General features: G+C 44.5%; 2 protein-coding genes and 2 pseudogenes across 2 annotated transcripts; all 4 read left to right on the top strand.

Moving 5' to 3' along the window:
- Positions 1 to 129: 129 nt before the first annotated feature.
- LOC117833753 (uncharacterized) lies at positions 130 to 806 on the top strand (annotated as a pseudogene).
- A 128-nt stretch (positions 807 to 934) lies between these two features.
- LOC117833752 (probable LRR receptor-like serine/threonine-protein kinase At3g47570) lies at positions 935 to 1,962 on the top strand. The gene is made up of 2 exons (XM_034713350.2): positions 935 to 1,352; positions 1,460 to 1,962. The coding sequence occupies exons 1-2, from the start codon at positions 935 to 937 to the stop codon at positions 1,834 to 1,836; spliced, it is 795 nt and encodes a 264-aa protein (XP_034569241.1). The 3' UTR covers positions 1,837 to 1,962.
- Positions 1,963 to 9,202: 7,240 nt separating this feature from the next.
- LOC117833751 (putative receptor-like protein kinase At3g47110) lies at positions 9,203 to 12,966 on the top strand. The gene is made up of 3 exons (XM_034713349.2): positions 9,203 to 9,543; positions 11,647 to 11,877; positions 11,985 to 12,966. Exons 1-3 carry the CDS (start codon positions 9,234 to 9,236, stop codon positions 12,359 to 12,361), a joined length of 918 nt encoding a protein of 305 aa, XP_034569240.1. The 5' UTR covers positions 9,203 to 9,233; the 3' UTR covers positions 12,362 to 12,966.
- Positions 12,967 to 16,551: 3,585 nt separating this feature from the next.
- On the top strand, positions 16,552 to 21,989 carry LOC117833216 (probable LRR receptor-like serine/threonine-protein kinase At3g47570; annotated as a pseudogene).
- The last annotated feature ends 3,461 nt before the right edge of the window (positions 21,990 to 25,450 follow it).

The following is a 25,450-nucleotide window of genomic DNA, read 5'->3' as shown; positions in this document are numbered from 1 at the left end:
AAAACTGTCTTTCCTAGCATTGTGCAATAATATATTGTCAGGATCCGTACCACAAACACTTGGGAACATACCAACTTTGAACTTGCTGTCACTTGGGAACATACCAACTTTGAACTTTGAACATACCCCATGCAATCTAATAATTTGAGTGGGAATCTTAACTTCCTGTCATCTCTTTCCAGCTCTATGGGACTCCAACACCTTCTACTAGATTATAATTCTTTCACCGGACGAATCCCTGACACTGTGGGGAATCTGTCTGCACAATTAGTTGAGCTAGGACTTGGTGTCAACAAGCTAACAGGTGGGCTTCCATCCTCACTGTCGAACTTGAGCAGTCTTGAGATTATTTATCTTGCCGACAACCACCTCACAGGAGAAATCTCAGAATCTATCACGAGGGTGCAAAATCTCGTTAAGCTTCATGCCTCTAATAATGACATGTCAGGGACTATCCCGACACAAATTGGTATGCTCAGAAACCTGATAGCATTGGAAATCTTACCATGCTAGAATACGTCTGGTTGTCTGACAACCAATTCAATTCAACTATACCGGCAAGTTTGTTCCGCCTTGACAAAATTATATTGCTAGATCTTTCTATCAATTCCTTTTCTGGTAAACTACCAAGTGACGTTGGTGGGATGAAACAAGTGGTTACGATTGACCTTTCTTTCAACTTTTTGCTTGGAAGCATCCCCAAATCATTTCAGAAATTAAGAATGCTCAGCTATCTAATCCTATCACACAATTCATTTGAGGATTCTATCCCCCTGTCATTTAAAGAGCTGAGGAGCCTAATATGACGACAACCTGACCTGTTTTAGTGACAAGTAATTTTAGTGACGACAACCTGTTGGGGACTGGGAGCTTTGGAAAAGTCTATAAAGGTCAACTTGGTACCGGTTTCACGGTGGCAGTAAAAGTTCTAGACATGCAGCAGGAGCAGGCCATTAGAAGCTTTGATGCTGAGTGCAGCACACTTCGCATGGCTCGGCATAGGAACTTGATAAAGATATTGAATGTCTGCTCCAACATGGAGTTCAAGGCATTGGTGCTTCAATATATGCCCAGTGGTAGCTTAGAGATGCTCTTGCAATCTGACAGCATAGAGCACTTAGGGTTCCTCAAGAGGCTGGACATCATGCTAGATGTGTCAACGGCAATGGAGTATCTGCACCATGAGCATCACGAAGTAGTCCTGCACTGTGACTTGAAGCCTAGCAACGTGCTGTTTGATGAAGACATGACGGCACATGTAGCGGACTTTGGAATCGCAAAGTTGCTATTGGGTGATGACTGCTCTATGATCACTGCAAGCATGCTTGGAACACTTGGGTACATGGCACCAGGTACGTCCATACTCCGTACCGTGACTCTGAATTTTGGTTGGTATATATTTGGTTAATAGTGCTTATTTAGTCCTGTTCGAATTCTTTATTTCTGATCTCATGAGCAGAGTATGGATCTTACGGGAAGGCATCACGCAAGAGCGATGTTTTCAGTTATGGAATCATGCTCCTTGAAGTCTTCACTGGAAAGAGACCCACAGATCCCATGTTCGTCGCAGATTTGAGCATTAGGTGGTGGGTTCGTCAAGCATTTCCAGCTCAGCTTGCCTCTATTCTTGATGACCGGCTGTTGCAAGGTGTTTCTTCCTCTGCCGGCAATCTGAATGACTTTCTTACAGCGACATTTGAGCTGGGTTTGATCTGCTCAAGTAACTCACCTGACCAGAGGATGTCAATGAGGGATGTCACAGTAGCACTCAAGAAGATAAAAAAGGATTATACAGAATCGATAATATCAGCAACCACGACGAGTGCTACCCTGTGATTCAACTGTTATGTCCGTTGTTCCATCTCCAATTATTTTTCATTACTTGTTTTGTCCCTTTGGCCTGTGCCTAATATGATTTTTGAAATACTGCAATCCAACTGAACGAGCCCGGGTTAATCTTCATGGGTGGCTACTGCAATCCAAATAATGCATTTGAAGATTCACAAAGCAGAGGACAAGACCACTGCCGTGGATTTTGCGGTCACGACATGGATTTTGCGGTCGACCATAGACGGTTAGAGCCCGGGGCAATTTCTGCTCGTCTTCTTCTCAGGCTGCCTGCTGGGTTCCTCTCATTCGATCTGCTACTGACAAAGGCATCTGTTCCTCAGATAGCTCTATTGTTGTGCCAGCACAGTGTTACGAACGGCGTATGGAATATGAAGTAAAGAATCAAACCACAAAAGAAGACACACGATTTACGTGGAAAACCCCTTCAATGTGAAAGGGAAAAACCACGGGCACCAGCCGGCAACAATCTCACTATCTCAAGAGTTTAGGGTTACACGCCTATGGCGGCTTACAAGAGAATCTGATAATCTCTATCTCTTCTATCTCTTCTGTCACACGAAACCCTAGCAAGGGTGTATGTATATATAGTACCGAAACCCCAGACAGGGGGTATTGAGCTGTACGGACTCTTGGTCCCGTGCGAGGATGGAACTCCTCCTCGTCTGACCCTGAGTCCTTCGTCCTGGAGTCGGATGCGCCTGGGACTCCGCCTCGCCCGACCTCAAGCCTGGGGTCGGATGCGCCTGACCCCTTGAGGGTCGATCTCCGACTCGCCCGACCCCAAAGTCCAGGGGTCGGGAGACGCTCCGCCTCGCCCGACCCCGAGTGCCGAGGTCGGGAGATTCTCCGCCTCGCCCGACCCTGAGTGTTAAGGGTCGGGAAGGTCGGCCTTTATCCTGGAGTGAATTTGGAACAACTCCAACAAACTCCACCTTGAGACAAATTCATCTTGTATCATCAACCCTTCATCCTGAACAGAATAAATACAGGAAAAACCACTGGTGCCAACAATAGTCTCTTGGACTATCCAATTAAACCAACTAAGCCTGAGCACAGCTCAAACTTAGTAACAGGAACAGGCTTTGTCATCATATCAGCAGGATTATCATGAGTACTGATCTTGCATACCTTCAGCTTACCTTCTTCAATCACATCACGCACAAAATGATACTTGATATCAATGTGCTTAGTTCTTTCATGGAACATTTGATCTTTAGTGAGGTAAATTGCACTTTGACTGTCACAGTGCAGACTTATGCAAGATTCAACTCCACAAAGCTCGGCGTACAAACCTTTCAGCCAAATCAATTCTTTGCACGCTTCACAAATCGCCATATATTCTGCTTCAGTAGTAGACAAAGCAACAACCGACTGTAAAGTAGCCTTCCAACTCACAGCACAACTGCCAACAGTAAACACATAGCCTGTGAGTGATCTTCGCCTGTCCAGATCAGCAGCATAATCTGAGTCCACATAGCCAACAAGACCCTCATCAGTTCTTCCAAACTTTAAACAGGAATTTGCTGTGCCTTTGAGGTATCTGAAAATCCACTGAACTGCCCTCCAATGTTCTTTGCCGGGATTAGACATATATCTACTAACAAGACTCATAGCATATGACAAATCTGGGCGAGAGCAAACCATGGCATACATCAAAGACCCAACAGCACTAGAATAAGGAACCTTTGACATGTCTTTGACCTCTGCATCTGTACTAGGACACTGAGCAGCTGACAACTTGAAGTGAGGTGCAATAGGAGTACTTACAGCCTTAGCATCTTGCATGTTGAAACGCTGAAGAACTTTCTTGATATAATTTTGTTGACTAAGAAATAGCAAACCAGAATTTCGGTCTCTACTAATTTCCATACCAAGAATTTTCTTAGCACTACCAAGATCTTTCATATCAAAACCGCTACTCAATAGCTTCTTTAACTTATTTATTTCAGTCTTACTCTTGGCAGCAATCAGCATATCATCAACGTATATCAGCAAGTATATAGGTGATCCATTAACATGCTTGATATAAACACAGCTATCATACTTAGATCTTTTAAAACTGTGTGATAACATAAATGAATCAAACCTCTTGTTCCACTGTCGAGGGGACTGTTTCAAACCATACAAGGATCTCTTCAACTTGCACACATATTTCTCCTTGCCAGGCACTGTGAAACCTTCTGGTTGGTCCATGTATATGTCCTCCTCGAGTTCTCCATGCAAAAACGCAGTCTTCACATCTAACTGCTCAAGCTCAAGATCATGTGAAGCAACAACACTAAGGAAAGTGCGAATTGAACTGTGTTTTACCACTGGAGAGAAAACATCATTGTAGTCAACACCCGGAATTTGGCTGTAGCCTTTAGCAACTAACCTTGCCTTATACTTTGGAGGCTCGCTTGGAGATAAACCCTCCTTTCTTTTGAAGATCCATTTGCAGCGGATGGCCTTCTTATTCTTAGGCAAAGGTACAAGTTCCCATGTACTGTTCTTCTCAAGAGATTGCATCTCCTCATGCATAGCCGAAATCCAATTTTCAGTATCGCCACAATGAATGGCTTCGTTATAGGTTGCTGGCTCATGAACATTCTCCACCTGTTCAGCACAACTCAAAGCATGGTAAGACAAATTACACCCTTCAATGAGGCGGTTAGGAGGGGCAACTGTCCTTTTGGACTTGCGTTGAGCAATGGGTAGATCCTCCTCTGGAGTTTGCTGGACATCATCATGAGCATCAGCCGACCCCGAGACTGAGGGGTCTGGCGCATCAGCAACATCCGACCCCGGAGCCAAGGGGTCTGGCGCAGCAACATCCGACCCCGGAGCCAAGGGGTCTGGCGCTTGAGCATCAGCCGACCCTGGAGCCAAGGGGTCTGGCATATCCGACCCCGAGACCAAGGGGTCGGGGTTATCAGCATCATCACGAGCGTTCTCCACCTGCATGCGCATGCGCTGCAGTTCTTTGTCTGGAACTTGATCTGAGGACAAGCTGTCAGTAAACATCACAGATTCATTGAAAATAACACTTCTGCTCATAAAGGTCTTTCCTGTTTCCGGGTTCCACAATTTATAGCCTTTGACACCCGAACCATAACCAAGGAAAAGACATTTGACAGCTCTGGGCTCTAATTTTCCATTATCAATATGAGCATATGCAGTGCATCCAAAAACTTTCAACTGTGAGTAATCAGCAGGCGTACCAGACCATACCTCAATGGGAGTTCTTTTATTTAGTGGAATAGAAGGTGACCTGTTGATCAAGTAACAGGCAGTATTAGCAGCTTCAGCCCAAAAACGCTTGCTCATCCTGGCATTAGACAGCATGCAACGGGCCTTGGATATGATGGATCTGTTCATGCGTTCGGCCACACCATTCTGTTGTGGAGTATGGGGTATGGTGTGATGCCTTACAATACCTTCTGATCTGCAATAATCATTAAATTTACGCGAACAAAATTCTCCACCATTATCAGTACGAAGCAATTTCACCTTCCTTTCAGTTTGCCTTTCAATCATGACTTTCCAGTCCTTAAAAGCAGCAAAGGTATCATCTTTCTGTTTCAGAAAATAAGGCCAAACCCGTCTAGAGTAATCATCAATAATTGTGAGCATGTAACGAGCACCACCAAGCGAGGACTTACGGGAAGGACCCCATAAATCAGCATGAATATAATCAAGAGTACCTTTAGTGGTGTGAACAGAAGTGTTGAAACGTACCCTTTTATGCTTCCCGAAAATACAGTGCTCACAAAACTTCATTTTACTCGAAGTGCAGTCATCCAGTAGGTTTCTCCTTATCAATTCTGCCATACCATGGTGACTCATATGTCCCAGACACATATGCCAAAGGTTAGTTTTACTAGGTTCCTCATTAGTAACAGCAGCAACAGCGGAATCAGAACCAGATAACGTACACCCTCTAAGGACATATAGCTTTGCAGAACTGAGATCACCTTTCAAGCAGACAAGATTACCTCTTGATACCTTCAGAACACCATCCGAACCAGAATATTTGTAACCTTTTGCATCAAGCGTGCTCAATGAGATAAGATTTCTGGACATCCCTGGTATGTACCTGACGTTTTTCAGAGTGCGTGTCATGCCATCATGAGTCTTGATCTGAACTAATCCAATCCCCACAATATCACACGGGCTATTATCTCCCAACCGCACAACATCCCCTTTCTGCATAGGCTTATACGAGCTAAACCAATTTCTGTTAATGCAAATATGGAATGAACATGCGGAATCAAGGATCCATTCATCATGACCAGCAACACAACCGGCAAATACCACCAAACTATCTCCAGAATCTTCATCAGACACGGCAGCAGCAACAGAGACCTTACCAGCCGACTTATTTTTCTTCTTCTCCTTATTCTGTACTTTTCTGCAATCCTCGACATTGTGATTTGTTAGCTTGCAATAAACACAGAATTTTTTGTTACCATGCGGCTTGGACTTTGAACGGCCTCTCCTTTCATAGTTTTTTCTTCCATCATCATTGGAGGATCTGTTATCAGTTCTGCCTCTCACAAGCAAGGCATCGCCCCTGGAGGACGACGTCCTGTCATTCTGCACCATACCTCTCATTTTCTCCCTTGACTGGAGAGCCTCATAAACTTCCTTTAAGGTTAGTTCATCACGGCTCAAGAGTATGGTGTCACGAAAATTTGCATACGAAGTTGGCAAAGAACATAACAGTAAAAGACCTAAGTCCTCATCATCATACTTCACCTCCATTGATACTAGATCGGCGACGATCTTCTTGAATTCAGCGATGTGGTTCATCACTGAATCTTCTTCCTTCATCTTCAGGGTGAACAGCTTCATCTTCATCTGCATCTTACTGGTTAGATCCTTGGACATACAGATCGATTCCAGTTTCAGCCATAGTTCTGCAGTAGTTTTTTCTTTCAGACACTCCTGCAAAATATCATTATGAAGATGCAACTGTATTAAGGCGAGCGCCTTCTGATCCTTGCGGATCTCTTCTGGAGTCCACTCGGCCTTTGTCTTCTTCCCGAAGCTATCCAGCGCCTCATCATAATCATGAGTTTGCGCCAGAATTCCCCTCATCTTGACTTGCCATAGCGAGAACCGCGTGTCGTAGTTCAGCAGCGATAGATCAAACTTCATCGACGTCGACATGAAATCCAAACAGCAACCAAAGCTCTGGTACCACTTGTTACGAACGGCGTATGGAATATGAAGTAAAGAATCAAACCACAAAAGAAGACACACGATTTACGTGGAAAACCCCTTCAATGTGAAAGGGAAAAACCACGGGCACCAGCCGGCAACAATCTCACTATCTCAAGAGTTTAGGGTTACACGCCTATGGCGGCTTACAAGAGAATCTGATAATCTCTATCTCTTCTATCTCTTCTGTCGCACGAAACCCTAGCAAGGGTGTATATATATATAGTACCGAAACCCCAGACAGGGGGTATTGAGCTGTACGGACTCTTGGTCCCGTGCGAGGATGGAACTCCTCCTCGTCTGACCCTGAGTCCTTCGTCCTGGAGTCGGATGCGCCTGGGACTCCGCCTCGCCCGACCTCAAGCCTGGGGTCGGATGCGCCTGACCCCTTGAGGGTCGATCTCCGACTCGCCCGACCCCAAAGTCCAGGGGTCGGGAGACGCTCCGCCTCGCCCGACCCCGAGTGCCGAGGTCGGGAGATTCTCCGCCTCGCCCGACCCTGAGTGTTAAGGGTCGGGAAGGTCGGCCTTTATCCTGGAGTGAATTTGGAACAACTCCAACACACAGGACACCATGTGTTCGATATTTTACCTAGAAGGAATGCCGATTTATTATTGGGACAAATACTTGATCCGTTGCGAACTGATCCATTCATGTTATATTAGAAACTAATTATGTCTTTCCACTCTGCTCTCCAAACTCTGCATGATGGTGCAGTTAGCATCCAACGAATGAAAAATAGTTTGTGATTTCCGCCTCACTAACTGAAATAACTTTCGAATTCGTAATTGTGTAGCCATGATGGTGCAGTTAGCATCCAGCAATTTGTTTACGATCAACTGTATTCATTACTATGCACATAACACAGGGTATGAATGTCCCCATGTTTCTTTCACAGCTGCGCAAATTTGTTTCTTTGCGAAATCATAGTGTATATCATGATCTGTTGAAATGATGTTTTCGTGGTGAATGGTGGCTATTGAATTAACGATGGATACGAAGCTGTTGGCTGGATAGTTACCAGCAGCAGCGGGTATAGTATGAACTACTTGTTGCATCTTGTAAATGACTAAATTTCCTCCATGTGGATCTCAACTTCCTAGCAGTTATTTGGTGGATAAAGGGGGCCACAAAGAAAATATGGCAACTTAATTAGAATTGACCGCTTCAGAGACAAATGCAAAAGACTATCTGAAACATGGGAACATCATCTACTGCTAGTGCATGTTACTTTGTAATAATCCAGTTTATTGATTTTTTTTAGCTAATAAAATACTTTGTTTTCAGTTTAACAACGCATATCCAAGCTTATAATTACAGTGTTTCGTTAACTTTTCATAATAGAATAAATGCGTTCTTTTTTCCATGAGTGTAGTGTAATGAAGCATGGTCACTAATTTAATTTGTACATTGATCAGGATGGGCTCCTCTGCTTCTGTCCTTTGGAAATACCCTGTTAGTCGCGGTTCATAACCTGTGTCACCTACGAGACATGCATATATATCCTTCAATTTTGCACTGAGAGATCGATATATCCTACCCTGAAGAGAAAATTTCAAAACGAAAAAAAATTACATTTATGCAACTGCCGAACAGGCCACCGTATAAATGAACCAACACTAATCCACATCAGTCTTTACGCCTGTAGAGTTATTGATCAGGAAGTAGCATTCGACGGTAGCCTATACGAGGCTATGGCCGCAAAGGTACTAGAGAATATTCAACCCATCATCGTCTTCACGTCTTGTCTAACCCGTAATGACCTGACAGGAATTTGCCGTGCAACGACCGCCAACATTCTAGTCTTCGCACAAGCTGGCAACGTCCAATGAGACAGCACACACTCTCCGTTCAGTGAATTGTATGTGTGTGTAAATATAAAAGGCAACAATATTCATGAAATGTCGATCGCTAGATAGCGAGATCGTGGATTCACATTTAGCAAAATGTCTCTAAATGTTTATTACTTTCTAGTAATATAAAAGATCTTTGCTGACTTCACGAGTCAAGATAACAGTGACACTGTTTTTTTTTGCCACCATAGAAATATACCGTGTGACAAATAAATAAAGGAAACACGGGTCAAGACTTTGACATGTGAGCTATGACCTATGACCCAAAAATACATATAAGTATATAACATTGCCACCTATGACCTATCAGCCCAAAAATACACAACAATGGCCATTGCAAGCTACCCGGTCCCTCTAGTGTTTTTGGCCATCTTGCTACCAATCCTATTGCCTGCTGTCGTTTCTTCATCTCCAAGCCCAAGCGTCACCAATGTTAATGGCAGCTACACCGACCTCACTGCCCTGTTGGCTTTCAAATCGCTGCTCTCTGATCCTCTCGGAATCCTCGCCGGCAGCTGGACATCCAACGTGTCCTTCTGTCGATGGGTCGGGGTCTCGTGCAGCCACCACCGGCCGCGCGTCACGGCTCTACGTTTGGTGGACGTGCCCCTCCATGGACCGCTCAGCCAACACCTCGGTAATCTTTCCTTCCTCACCATGCTCAACCTCACAAGAATTGGTGTCGCTGGACTCATCCCTCCTGAAATTGGAAGGCTACGTCGACTTAGATTCCTCGATCTTCGTGGAAATGGCCTCTCCGGCGCTATTCCTAGTACCATAGGAAACCTCAAAAGCCTCGAGTTTCTTCGCCTAAGTATTAACACCCTCTCGGGGCAGATTCCACCACGGTTACTGCAAAGCATGAGAAACCTTCAGTGGTTTACTCTAGCATGGAATGAGTTGAGTGGCAACATACCATTGTATCTGTTCAATAACACACCTTCCCTCAACCACATCAACCTCTCAAACAATAGCCTATCAGGTCCAATACCCCAAGGAATAGGCTCGCTGCCCATGCTTACCTATCTAAACTTGGGTGCTAATGCCTTACATGGCTCTGTCCCAGCTGTTCTTAGCAATCTCACCCGTCTTACTGCACTTGATCTTGGTTTCAACAACCTGACTGGAGAGATTATAAAAGAATTAGGCCTCATGCAAGAACTCTCGTATTTGCATCTCGGAATGAATTTGCTAACAGGTCCAATTCCACCTTCTCTTGGAAATTTATCAAAACTGACTTTCCTAGCATTGTCTAAAAATATATTGTCAGGATCCGTACCTCAAACACTTGGGAACATACCAACTTTCAACTTGCTTGAGCTGCAATCTAATAATTTGAGTGGGAATCTTAACTTCCTGTCATCTCTTTCCAGCTCTATGGGACTCCAACACCTTCTACTAGATTATAATTCTTTCACCGGACGAATCCCTGACACTGTGGGGAATCTGTCTGCACAATTAGTTGAGCTTGGACTTGGTGTCAACAAGCTAACAGGTGGGCTTCCATCCTCACTGTCGAACTTGAGCAGTCTTGAGATTATTTATCTTGCCGACAACCACCTCACAGGAGAAATCTCAGAATCTATCACAAGGGTGCAAAATCTCGTTAAGCTTCATGCCTCTAATAATGACATGTCAGGGACTATCCCGACACAAATTGGTATGCTCAGAAACTTACAATTGCTTTATCTCCATGGAAATAGATTTCATGGCACTATACCTGATAGCATTGGAAATCTTACCATGCTAGAATACGTCTGGTTGTCTGACAACCAATTCAATTCAACTATACCGGCAAGTTTGTTCCGCCTTGACAAAATTATATTTCTAGATCTTTCTATCAATTCCTTTTCTGGTCCACTACCAAGTGACGTTGGTGGGTTGAAACAAGTGGATATAATTGACCTTTCTTTCAACTTTTTGCTTGGAAGCATCCCCAAATCATTTGGCAAACTAAGCATGCTGACTAATCTAAATCTATCACACAATTCATTTGAGGATTCTATCCCCCTGTCATTTAAAGAGCTGAGGAGCCTCGAGTTGTTGGACCTCTCCTCCAATAATCTCTCCGGTACCATTCCCATGTTCCTAGCCAATTTAACCTTCTTGAAAACCTTGAATCTCTCCTTTAATAATCTACAAGGCAAGGTACCACAGGGTGGTATTTTCTCTAACATCTCGTTGCAATCTTTGGTTGGGAATGTTGGGCTTTGTGGCATACCCCGTTTAGGATTCTCTCCATGTATGGAAAAACCTCACTCAAATACGACGCACTTTCTAAGATTCCTGCTCCCTTCTGTAACCATAGCATTTGGGTGTACTATTATTTTCATCTACCAAACCATTAGAAAGAAAATTAAAAATAAGGGAGAGGTTGAAGATTCTGTCATTGATCCTAGAAATGTTATGTACCATGGGCACCTGTCATACCATGAGCTTGTCCTTGCCACCAGTAATTTTAGTGACGACAACCTGTTGGGGACTGGGAGCTTTGGAAAGGTCTATAAAGGTCAACTTAGTACCGGTTTCACGGTGGCAGTAAAAGTTCTAGACATGCAGCAGGAGCAGGCCATTAGAAGCTTTGATGCTGAGTGCAGCACACTTCGCATGGCTCGGCATAGGAACTTGATAAAGATATTGAATGTCTGCTCCAATGTGGAGTTCAAGGCATTGGTGCTTCAATATATGCCCCGTGGTAGCTTAGAGATGCTCTTGCAATCTGACAGCATAGAGCACTTAGGGTTCCTCAAGAGGCTGGACATCATGCTAGATGTGTCAACGGCAATGGAGTATCTGCACCATGAGCATCACGAGGTAGTCCTGCACTGTGACTTGAAGCCTAGCAACGTGCTGTTTGATGAAGACATGACGGCACATGTAGCGGACTTTGGAATCGCAAAGTTGCTATTGGGTGATGACTGCTCTATGATCACTGCAAGCATGCTTGGAACACTTGGGTACATGGCACCAGGTACGTCCATACTCCGTACCGTGACTCTGAATTTTGGTTGGTATATATTTGGTTCATAGTGCTTATTCAGTCCTATTCGAATTCTTTGTTTCCGGTCTCATGAGCAGAGTATGGATCTTACGGGAAGGCATCACGCAAGAGCGATGTTTTCAGTTATGGAATCATGCTCCTTGAAGTCTTCACTGGAAAGAGACCCACAGATCCCATGTTCGTCGCAGATTTGAGCATTACACGATGGGTTCATCAAGCATTTCCAGCTCAGCTTGCCTCTGTTCTGGATAACCAGCTATTGCAAGGTGTTCCTTCCTCTGCCGGCAATCTGAAAGACTTTCTTACGGCGACATTTGAGCTGGGTTTGATCTGCTCAAGTGACTCACCTGATCAGAGGATGTCAATGAGAGATGTCACGGTGGCACTGAAGAAGATTAAGAAGCATTATACAGAATCAATAATATCAGCAATCACGAGGAGTGCTACCCTGTGATTCAACTGTTCTGTCAGTTCCATCCACTAATTATTTTTCAGTACTTGTTTTGTCCCGTTGGCCTATGCCCAATATGATTTTGTGTAAACCAATGCATTTGAAGATTCATGGGTGGAGTTCAAATACTGCAATCCAACTAGCGTGTCTCTTAAATTCAGTAACAGAATGTCTGCTCAACGAGCTGCATGCCAAGGGTCACAAGGCAGAGCAGAAGACCACTGCTGTGGCCTGTGGTTGCCATGACATGGATTTTGCGGTCGACCGGGAGGTTGCGCGGTGGTCAGAGCCCGTGGCAATTTCTGCTCGTCTTCTTCTCAGGCATCTATTCCTCAGATAGCTCTATTGTCGTGTCTGCACAGGACAACATGCGTTCGATGTTTTACCTAGAAGGTGCACTGATGAGGAATGCCGATTTGTTATTGGGACAAATACTTGATCCGTTGCCCACTATCAAGAACATGGGTTCCAGCAGTTTAAAAAGAATGGACTTCGTGCGAACTGATTCATTCATGTTATATTAGAAACTAATTATGTCTTTCCTCTGCTCTCCAAACTCTGCATGATGGTGCACAGTTAGCATCCAACAAATGAAAATTAGTTTGTGATTTCCGCCTCACTAACTGAAATAACTTTTGAATTTGTAATTGTGTAGCCATGATGGTGCAGTTAGCATCCAGCATTTTGTTTTAATTTTTGGAAACGATCAACTGTATTCATTAGTATGCACATAACACAGGGTATGAATGTCCCCATGTTTCTTTCATAGCTGCGCAAATTTGTTTCTTCTCAATTATTCTTTGCGAAATCATAGTGTATATCATGATCTGTTGAAATGATGTTTTCGTGGTGAATGGTGGCTATTGAATTAACGATGGATACGAAGCTGTTGGCTGGATAGTTACCAGTAGCAGTGGGTAGCATGAACTCCTTGTTGCATCTTGTAACTGAGAAAATTGCCTTTATATGGATCTTAACTTCCCAGCAGTGGTGGATAAAGGGAACAAAAAGAAAATATGGAAACTTAGAATTGACCGCTTCAGAGACAAAATGATAAAGACTATCTGACAGAATAGGACGACATCTACTGCTAGTGCATATTAGTTTGTTACAAATTTACAATCCAGGTTATTGATTTTTTGAGCTAAAATACTTTGTTTTCTGTTTAACAATGCATATCCAAGCTTATAATTACAGTGTTCCGTTAACGTTTCAGAACAGGATACTATCTTGTTATCAAGCATGCATGGAAATTGATTCTTGTTCGTTCAGTGTTGCAGTGTGCTTGCTGATTGGTCAACATTTGAGATCTGCTAGAAGTGGAAAGCACAAGGAAAGCTGTTATAGGCAGATACCTACCTACAGAAATAATGACACTGCTGAGAGATTGACATGCGCACTCCAAGTACTACAGCTGCAAGTTTAGGTCATCGGTATTGTAGGCCGCACCATCTCGCTGTCCCAGATCAACTTCAGGTTGAAGAGCAACCCAGGCCATCAACAGCATTGATGTAGGAATGTAGCATATCACACCGAAGAAAGAGTAAATAACATATCCAGAATCTTTAGAGTAAATAAAACAAATCTGAGAGCCCAAGAATGTTTATCATACATGTAGCGAACATGGACTCATTAAGCCATTTGCTCATGATTTTGGTGATTCAACGACAATGTGATCATTGGGACTAACAAAGTATTTTAGGACATGCCTTGAAGGTGTTTTAGGTCCAAGGAAGCAACCACGATTAAAGGCAAACAAGGACCGACGAAAACAAAGGGCAAATTTGGCACCATCGGATTATTCGTGGTCACTTTTCTAGTAGTGTCGGACAAATTATGGGAAGAAGGATTAGGAGATCAAGAAAACCTAGCAGCACAGTACGATCCGATGGTAGGCTGAAGGGAGCGTCGGACAAAGCATATTTACTTTGTGAAGGTCAAGAAGGTTTTGGGCAAAAACCCTTCAGCACCGGATGATCCTACAGCCCATCGAATGAAGCGTCAGAGCAAGCATCGGAGCAATGGCGTCAGCACGTCCAACGGCTATGTGACCTGGACACTAGCACTGGAAGATTCGACGGTGGCATCGGACAAGACTGTTGGACAAATATTTGAAGAACTCAGGCATGGGGAGCCAATGGCTAGTTGCACCGGATGTTCTGATGCAGGCAAAAATATACATCCGACAGTATGCTTTTCTACTAGCCATTGGAGCAACAGCTCTATGAGCTCTTGAGGCTATTTATACCCCCACCACTTGCCCATTTGAAATTGTTGCAGTGTCTAGGGAGTTCCAGATGCAGGCTCTCTAAGTTATTTCTGTTTTGTTCATCATTCGTTGATTTTTATGTACCTTTTGCTTTGCAATTTAACATTGGGATGAAATATTGTAGGCCCAAGTGGAAGCAGAACGAAAGCTACGGGAGGACCTAGCGGTAAGGATCGCGACAGAACGGGAGGCAGAAAGGCTGAGGACATAGCAGATGTACCAGTACATGCAGAGTGTTTTTGAGATTATGGGACAAACTCCGCCACCTCTGCCATAGAACCTATTCCCTCCACCGCCACCTCCACCTCCTACAGCTACTCCTGTGAGTCTCTGGTCAACCTTATAATCACTGTTTATAGTTTTTGTACAATCACCCTAGAAACAAACTAGAAACTAGAAACATCGTGGTATGTATGTTGCAGAACACACAATACAAAAGTGACTTATGCAATCTCTACTCCTTTGTGCAGAATCAGTCGGCGGGATCGAATCAACCATCAGACCCATCAGCTTGGTCGCAGTGGCCATCGTGACCTCCTCAATGACTTGTTGGAAACTTTGATTGTATCTTGTGGTTAAACTAGAACCTATACTTGTGGGCTACTTGTCTTAAACATATACTTGCGATTGTGAGCGGATATTATGATGAGGGCGCTTATTTGTGTGTGTCAATGTTATTTGTGTGCTTGTGATGCTTAATTTATGCCTGTGATGCCTAATATATCTCTGTGATATTTGTTTGAAAGGGATCCTTTATACGTAACAAAACAATTAAAATAGGGTCAATATGGTCACTCTGCCGAGTGTAACACTCGGCAAAGGGGAGCTTTGCTGAGTGTTTTGATCATAACACACGGCAAAGGGACCTAACCCTGTTATTTTTGAAACTTTTTTGCCGAGTGTATAGGGTTTGCTGAGTGTATTGGCGTTAACACTCAGCAAAAAGCCCATAAAATTCTGTCCGTGAACGCCTATTTGCCGAGTGTCTGGGCCTGACACTCGGCAAAGCTTAACTAGTTTGCCGAGTGTCTTGGACCTGATACTCGGCAAAGCTTAATTAGTTTGCCGAGTGTCCTGACACTCGGCAAAGTAATACTCGGCAAATGCGCTGTCACCGTGTCCGTCCATTAAACCTTTTTGGCCGATGGTTCAAGTATGCCGAGTATTTTTTGACACTCGGCAAAAGGGTTTGCCGAGTGCCCGATATTTGACACTCAGCAAAATTTGTTTGCCATTGGAAACTTTGTCGAGTGCTAGATGCCGAGTGTTACACTCGACAAACCCTTTGCCGAGTATTCTCTAGACTTCAACGAGTGCCCTGGCACTCGGCAAACCTATTGTTCCCCGTAGTGCCTTTACCTATCTGTCAGAATGAAATTTAAGAACAACAAGAGAGAAGTCAGAGCTTCTGTCATTGATCCAAGCGACATTATAAACCATAGGTTACTGTCTTACCATGACCTTGTTAATGCCACAGACAACTAAGGGGGCGTTTGGATACCAGGGGCTAAACTTTAGCTCCGTCACATCAGATGTTCGGATGCTAATTAGAAGGACTAAACATGAGCTAATTACAAAACTAATATTAGAACCCCTAGGCTAAATCGCGAGACGAATCTATTAAACCTAATTAATCCATCATTAGCGAATGGTTACTGTAGCACCACATTGTCAAATCATGGACTAATTAGGCTTAATAGATTCATCTCGCGATTTAGCCTAGGGGTTGTGCAATTAGTTTTGTAATTAGCCTATGTTTAATACTCCTAATTAGTGTCCAAACATCCGATGTGACAGGGGCTAAAGTTTCCTGTCTTCTAAACACCCTGTTAGCAACAACCACCTGTTGGGAACTGGGAGCTTTGAAAAAGTATTCAAGGGACAACTGAGTACAGGTTTGGTGGTTGCAATAAAAGTTTTAGACATGCGGCTGGAAGAAGCCGTTAGAAGCTTTGATGCTGAGTGTGGTGTGCTTCGCATGGCTCGGCACCGCAACCTAATAAGGGTACTTCACACCTGCTCCAACCTAGACTTCAAAGCACTCGTTCTCCGGTACATGCCCAATGGCAGCTTAGACGAGCTCCTGAACTCTGGATTTAGAAGGAACTTGGGGTTCCTTAAGAGGGTGGAGATCATGCTAGATGTGTCGATGGCGATGGAATATCTGCACCACGAGCATTATGAGGTTGTTCTGCACTGTGACCTGAAGCCTAGCAACGCGCTATTTGACAGCGACATGATGGCACATGTGGCAGACTTTGGCATTGCAAAGTTGCTATTGGGTGATGACAGCTCCATGATCACTACTAGTATGCCTGGAACACTTGGGTACATGGCACCAGGTACTTCAACTTGTGTACTATCGCTATACCTTTGATGGGATATTATCAGTAATGCAGTGTATCCTGGCTGATCAATTAATCGTTGTAACATTTTTGTATTCTAAATTTCTGGAGCAGAGTATGGATCCTTCGGGAAGCATCACGCAAGAGCGAAGTGTTCAGCTTTGGGATCATGCTTCTTGAAGTATTCACTAGCAAGAGGCCCACGGATCCCATGTTCGTTGGTGATCTGAGCATTAGGCAGTGGGTTCTTTAATCATTTCCATCAGAGATTGTCATGTTGCGGACGACCAGCTCCTGCAGCTGCAAGATGCTCCCTCTGTTGCCTGCTACAGAATATTTGAGTTAGGTTTGATATGCTCGAGTGGCTCACCTCATCAAAGGATGTCAATGAGGGATGTTGTGGTGACACAGAAGAAGATTATAAAGGATTACGCCAAATCGGCATCAACCACAACATCCGAGTACTCTCCCTCCCATGAATGCCGTCGTCTCTCTCACCAGTTATGAGTTGTGATGATGACCTAACTGTTGGGATACAAGGTAGGCTACACTAGCGCAATTCAAAAATTCTACCGCGTATAACCAGGAAGAACTGCCGTATAAGGATCACGGGATTACCACTCGACGCACTACTGGTGCGGAAGATGTAGATATGCGTCGATGCAGTGAAGACGATCACGTAGTCGTACGTAGTCGATCAACGTAGTCGTACGTAGTCGATCACGTCCAGCAGCTCCTCAGCAGCTCGTCCACGTGCAGCAAGATCGTCTCCGGTACCGCGGCTCGTCGTTGGCTCGTCGTGGCTCGGCGGCGGCTCATCCAAGTGCTGCAGGCGCAACACCTCCAAGGTATCCACACGTGCAGGGAGGAAGCGTCGCAAGCCGGACTGCTAGATCCGCGAGTTGCAACAGGCGAGGGCGTGGGAGGCGCGGCAGGTGTGTTTCGCCAAAAGGGTGTGAACCCTAGGGCGCCCCCACCCCTCTATTTATAGAGGTTCCTGATGGGCCTCTGGATCCGAGGCCCATTAGTACTTCTAAACCTAATCCAACTCGGATCTGATCCGAATTGGGCTTCCAGCCCCTTAAGTGTGTGACCCTATGGGTTCGGATACGTATAGACATGGCCCGAGTACTCCTACTCGGCCCAATAGTCGGTAGCGGCCTCTAGCAAGACGTGCCAACTCCTATACGCACACGAAGATCATATCAGACGAACCATCACAACATAATATACATGCTATTCCCTTTGTCTCACGATATTTGGTCTAGCTTCAAGCCGACCGCTCTTTCTCGATCCTGTGATTCGGAATCCCTTTGTAGGTTAACTCTTAACCGTACGTAGCATGGCCATGCATTTTCGGATCCGATCACTCGAGGGGCCCAGAGATATCACTCTCAATCAGAGAGGGGCAAATCCCATCTTGATTGACCATGTCTCATAGCATGCTTCTTGACAAACCCGAAAGCTACCTTTATAACTACCCTGTTACGGCGTAGCGTTTGATAGCCCCTAAGTAGGTCGATCCACATCTAGAATACATGCGACAATCTCAGGTCTAAGGACAAAGCGTATATGTTGTTTAAAGAGAGAACTACTTCTCGTGTTAGGTCAGTCCTAGCACATGTCTCCACATGTGTCCACATTATTAGTTCAACATCTCCATGTCCATGACTTGTGAAACATAGTCATCAACTAATACATGTGCTAGTCTAATATTCATGTGTGTCCTCACATGAACTCCGACTAGGGACAACTTTAGAATAACCATACAAGTAAAGAGTTTCACATACAATTCACATAATTGCAAATCAATTCAAGTAGTCTTCAATGGATATTCAATGAACACAACATACAAATCATGGATACAAATGGAATATCATCATCTCTATGATTGCCTCTAGGGCATACCTCCAACACTGACGAGATTGAAGAGGCTCCGTGGCGACGTTCGACTACACCACCAAGGGCGTCCTGCAGGCCGCGCTCAACCTCAGCGAGATGTGGAGGATGCAGGACGCCCAGGGCTGCAGGTTGGCCTGTGCCCAGCCTAGAGCGTCACGTTCGTCGACATCCACGACACCGGGTCCAAGACGAGCTGGAGAAGGTCCTGCAGGGCTACGCCTACATCCTCTCACAAGTCACATCCCGTGCATCGTACGTCCTTGAATTATTTATCTTTTATTTATTTATTTACTATAATATTATTCTGATATATGGATGTAATGTGTTTGTTGGCAGTGTAGTTCTACGTTTATTTCTTTGATCCGACCATGAAAGACGAGATAGCTACCATGATAAGAATCCGGGCGTGGAACAAGATCGGGCCGACGAGCTCGCTGCAGATCCTGCTCCCTCAAGACGACGCAATGACTCTATTGGATCTTTGGGCTATTTATACCCCAACCATTCCCCATTTAAGATTGTTGGAGTGTCTTGGTATACATTGGAGACCAAGACTCATTAAGAACACATCAAGTTACTAAAAGTGCGTAAGTGATTTATCAAAGGCTTAGCACAAACTTAGGAGAGTGATTAGTGCTAGCGTAGGCCTAGAGTAGAGAGAGTGCAAAGTGTGCCATCATTTTGATCAGGTTCAAGAGTGAACCAAAGTGTAGAATAGGTGTGCCGGCCTCATGGAGCCAATCTTCTCATGATTAAGACATATGTGCACAAACCAACACACTCATCACACTTCGGGGAATATGCTCAGAAAGACAAGGATATTCACAGCGAAATCTTTTACATAAAGCATTGATGTTACAAAATGTGAGCTCCCATACAAATTTGTATCATATATTATCTAAGGCTTCGTTTGGATGTCGATATTGAAGACCTTGGTATTGAATTGGGTCAAATACAAAATCAGACTAGTGTTGGTGTTGAGTTACAATACCAAATCAGACTAGCTGGAATTTTATGAGATAAATAATTCCAATTCACGTTTGAAAGTTTATATCCTGGAATTGATAATTGACTGCTCCTTTCCACATCTTCTTCTCTCCAAGGCGACCAGGCGCAACTCGCTGGCAAAGGAAGCAAGGAGGAACTGCTCATCTCCACCAAGGAGCTCTTGCCGCTGCTCATGAATAGGAGAAGAGCGGTGCATGGCTTGGAGAAATGGAGCCACACTGCAGAGCTCCTCCTTGTTGTGCTCGTGCTTCCTGCTGCGCCCCCCTCCCCCCCCCCCCCCCCACCGGTGGAGGAAGGGAGGAGAGGGGCGGCCCATCGGCGAAGGAAGGTGGGGGAGGACGAAGTGCACCCGCCGGAGGAGGGAGGGAGAGGAGGGCGCTAGCGGCGGGAGACAGGGGAGGATGGCGTGCGCCCGCCGGTGGAGGGAGGCAGGGGATGGCGGTGCGGCTAGCTGTTGGAGGGGATCTGGAGGAGAAATCGGGCCGATTCGTCCCAATACGAAGGGGGAAGGCTTGGTTTTGATGAAGCGTTATGTTAGTCGTGGGTTGATTCCACGGTATTGGATTCGTAATACCAACTCTCAATTCCATAGACATCCAAACAACGGTCTTCACCATATTCAATTCCAATTCTCAATTCCGAGCTCCATTACTGACATCCAAATGGAGTGTAAAAGATAATTAAAATTTTATGGATTGTTGAAACTCCTTCAATTCATACTCTGAGCACTGGTTTACTTTCCCAAACCTGTAGGCAGTTTGGGTTCCTATCAATTGCAATCGAATGGGGTTCCTGCAGCAACGAATTGAAATGGGTTTTGTTGGACCCTGAAAGACTTTCACTACTGACCTGGAATTAAAATGCTAATCTATGAGTGCTACCAGAACAAATCTTTCTTCACGAGTATTTGAGTTGAATTAAAATATGTTAATCGAAGGGGTTGAATTAAAAGATGCTTCTTCTTCCAGCAACCTGAACGAGTTCCTTTCACCAGTATTTGAGTTCCTTTCACCAGTATTTACCTATTTGTCAGGTAGAGAAATCTTTCACCAACGGTTTCTTCTCAGTTGAGCCATCTCAAGGAACTCTGTACTGTAATGCCATGATCATCAATCTTCGATGCTAAAATGGAATCAACATGGACGGTGCACTCAAACCTGTGGTGATATTAAATCGTTCATTCAGTGAAAAGCAAGTTCAGTTGCTGAGTTTGTGTCTTGTGAGCTTGTTGTGGAGCATCTTTTGTTTTCGGGTGTACTTGTAAGACTATATGACTCAGATTCGTACCTTTTGAGCTCCCCGTCCTCATTCACCTAATTATGCGCAAATCCCAGTTGCGGCTTTATGTATATAACTCTTGATTTACAAGTAATTATGTGCAAATCCCAGGTGTGTTTGTGCACACCTACACCGACACCGGGTCCAAGACGTGCTGGAGAAGGTCCTGCAGGGCTACGCCTACATCCTCTCACATCCTACGTCCTTGAATCATTTATCTTTTATTTATTTATTTACTATAATATTATCATGATATATGGATGTAATGTGTTTGTTGGCGGTGTAGTTCTACGATCATTTCTTTGGTCCGACCATGAAAGACGAGACAGCTACGATGATAAAAATCTGGACGCAGAACAAGATCGGGCCGACGAGCTCGCTGCAGATCCTGCTCCCTCAAGACAACGCCTACATGGCGGAGATCGATGGAAAGGTGGCAGCCAAGGTTGGAGCTAGGTACCACTAAGGTTTGAAATCTCCGCTGTTTGCAGGCTGATCAATCTATTTGTGTTTATGTACAACTTAGCAGCTATAGCTATTTTAGTGGTCATCTGCTAAATACCTTTAGTCGGATATTTAAAACACTTGGTTTCAATGCCAGCAAGACTGTTCTCTGGCCCAGAGTTCGTGGTGACCACAAGCGAGAACGATTTCGCAATATGGGAGAACAGGTACATTGATTGAGCCAAATTCTTCATTTACTTTGATCTGTACTTACTGCTGTGAATTTGTTTCGACCAGCTCCAATGTTAGCAGCAGCAGCTTCCACAGGAAGGCCGCGGATCGGAGGTGGCCACGGTTCTTCCGTGTTAGCACAGCACAAGTTTAGGAAAGAAAAGTCTTCCGTGCTGAATCAGTCAGTGACAAATGCTGGACTCATGCAAACCAAACCTCGGGACCAATTTAAGGTCAAATGCCTGACAGCAACATGTGTGACTTCGAATTCATGCTGTTGGAAAAGAAGCTGTGGCCGGATTGGGACCAGCAACTATCTGCCAATTATTTCACTGGAAGTCTGGGGGCATCCATGACTTTGTATGTTAGGCCATGTTTAGTTACCTCCAACTTCCAACTTTGACATTATGTAAAAAGAAGATTCTCCATCCCATCAAACTTGCGGTACATGCATGAAGTACTAAATGTAGATGAAATTAAAAACTAATTGCACAGTTTTGTTGTACTTTGCGAGACGAATCTTTTGAGCCTAATTAGTCAATATTTGGACAATAATTCACAAATACAAACGAAACGCTACAGTGTGCTACAGTGCTGGCACAGTAATTTTGCATCTTCCAATTTAGCCAACTAAACAAGACCTTACATGTCAAATCCACTTCAAATTTTGTTTGCATCTGACAAGAAAATATCGACGTAAATTGTGTCAAATTCTACTAGCTAGTCTCAATCGGCTGGGTTTGTCAGGAAAGCAACTGCATGGTACCATTCTAGAACAACCTGAGTCTTTCCCTTTGATAAAAATATTGTAATGGTTGGCTGAAATTCTATATGATAGAGACGTCACAAGTTTAGCAAGAAAAAGTCTACTGCTAGTGCATGTTACTTTGTTGTAATATATCCAGTTTATTGATTTTTTTAGCTAATAAAATACTTTGTTTTCAGTTTAACAACACATATATATATCCAAGCTTATAATTAATTACACTGTTTCGTTAACTTTACAGAATAGAATAAATGTGTTATTTTTTCCATGAGTGAAGTGTAATGAAGCTCCTCTGCTTCTGTCCTTTTGGAAATGCCCTGTTGTGGTTCACGACCTGAGTCACCTACGAGACATGCATATATATCCTTATCCTACCCTGAAGAGAAAAATTTAAAACGAAAAAAAATTACAATTGTGCAACTGCCGAACAGGCCACCAAATAAATGAACCAAATCCAGGACAGGCACACCCTCGAAAGCAACACTAATCCACGTTAGTCTTTACATCTGTGGAGTTATTGATCAGGAAGCAGCATCCGACGGTTAGGGATGGATTTGGATGTTTGAAAATCCGAATTATCCGTATCCGCTGAAAACGTCAATATGAATATCCGTATTCATATTCGTTTTTAATATGGATCTCTAATGGATGTATTTGTATTCGATTTTCAATGTTTTTCTCTATCCGGTACCAGATTCGTATTCGACAAAAATATGAGATATCCGACATTATCCTTATCTGCGAAGTCCTTTGCCACTGATATTATCCATGCTCGCACTTCTTCCTTGATTTTTGCCATTAAAGTGATGGATGGCTGCCATCTCTTCCTGATTGAAAACACGCATAATTCACTCCTTCCAGATCTCCCGTATGGCCAGCAAGACCATTGACGATGTTCCCTTCCTGAGAGCTTCCATTAATCAGTTTTATTTGTCATGTTTATGCACCAGTCCAGGACATTGCTGCTTTGTCGCCATTCTTAGAGGTGTATGCTAGGCTAAGCAGTCCATCCGGCCAGCAGGCTCCAAATCTTCCTGGTGAACTTGCACTCGACCAGTAGGTGATGTGCCGTCTCTGCTAGACTTCTACATAAGGTGCATACAGGTGAGTGTGGCCATCCTCTACGTGCAAGTTGATCAGCGGACCACACTCGGTTTTGCAGTATGAGCCACGCAAAAAATTTGCACTTCGGCGGCGCCCAACAACACCGGAGTGTTTTGATTTGTGCTGCTTTGGTGGACCCTAGGAACTGTGCTTTGTATGCGGAGGCTGTTGAGTAGTTTCCAGTCGATGTAAACTTCCAATGACTGATGTCCTCATGTTGTGTTTGTAGTTGGGTCTCTGTAGTTATTCGCCAAACCGTCATAAATTCTTGTAGGTGTATGGTTATTATGTCGCCATGTGAGTTTATGTCACTAGTCCGGTTGTTCCCTGCAAGGCCTCCGCCACACATCTTTTTTTCCTTTTGGAGATCATGTAGATGTTTGGCGCAATGTCCTTTGGTCTTCATGTAACACCCCGTCCACAAAAGCCGCATCGCCCAGCCTTTCCAAGGGGCGGACACGCGTACACATAGCACCTTGCTTACACTTTCGTCCTCGCTTCGTGTAAAAGGGTTAACCCGAAGGTGCTATGGCTGGTTGATGAAGACTTATAAGTTGGCTCCACCCTTGCTAAACTAGCAATGTTGTACTAAACATGCGCACCCGCGCTGATGGGCCACACTGGGCCAACCAAATTGGGCCGGGTGTCACATTCACCCCCTCTTAAAGAACCCGACGTCCTAATCGGTCCAACTCACCCACGCATAAGCAAATGTTAAGGAACGTTCCCTCTAAGCGCATGACCATACGTCCAATGCCGGCGCTATATGTCATGTCGTGTGTCTCATCCCGGGCCCACATGCACCATGCGCCATATGCCTGCACACTGGCCCGTACGCGCAACCGCGAGGGTCAGCTCTGATACCACACCCCATCCAACAAAGCCGCATCGCCCAGCCCTTCCGAGGGGCGGGCACGCATACACATAGCACCTTGCTTACACTTTCGTCCTCGCTTCGTGTAAAAGGGTTAACCCGAAGGTGCTATGGCTGGTTGACGAAGGCTTATAAGTTGGCTCCACACTTGCTAAACTAGCAATGTGGTACTAAACATGCGCACCTGCGCTCATGGGTCATACTGGACCTACCAAATCATGGGTCATACTGGGCCTACCAAATTGGACCGGGTGTCACACTCCACGCGTATCCAAGCTTATAATTACAGTTTTCGTTAACTTTTTAGAATAGAATAAATGTGTTATTTTTTCCATGAGTGAACTGTAATGAAGCTCCTCTGCTTCTGTCCTTTGGAAATACCCTGTTGTGGTTGGGTGGATGTGTTCGTGGCGCTGTTCGACAAGCATGCCGAGGTGCTTAAGGACATCGCCTACACCATGGACTGAACTCACTGAAGCAAGAACAAGACTGCAGCGAACAAAATTAAATTGCTGCGTGTGTGTTTTTTGTAACATGAATAAGTTTTGTTTGAGAAGAACATGGAGAAATAAAAATGGAAGTATCATCTTCACATTTTGATTATTGGCTGATCATCCTGCCTTCTATTCTACGTAGTTTATGACTGGTTATGGCCCTTCAACGTTACCAATTTATCATTATTGGCTGGCATTGAGGTCATCGCGCCACTGCTTTTGTGCTTTGCTTTAGGCGTGGAAGGCGAAGAGGGAGGGGAAGGTTCAAGCCTCTAAGGTCGTCGAGCTGTTCGATCATGTCGGAGATGGCGGCAACGGCCGACGGCGGGCGCCAAAATTTTGGTTAGACGAGCCGGTCGGGTCAGGTCCGGTGCGCA

The sequence above is a fragment of the Setaria viridis genome, chromosome 8 (assembly GCF_005286985.2).
Source record: "Setaria viridis chromosome 8, Setaria_viridis_v4.0, whole genome shotgun sequence".
Taxonomy (NCBI): domain Eukaryota; kingdom Viridiplantae; phylum Streptophyta; class Magnoliopsida; order Poales; family Poaceae; genus Setaria; species Setaria viridis.
The sequence above is the reverse complement of the archived record's forward strand: the minus strand, read 5'-3'. Positions and strand labels throughout refer to the sequence as shown.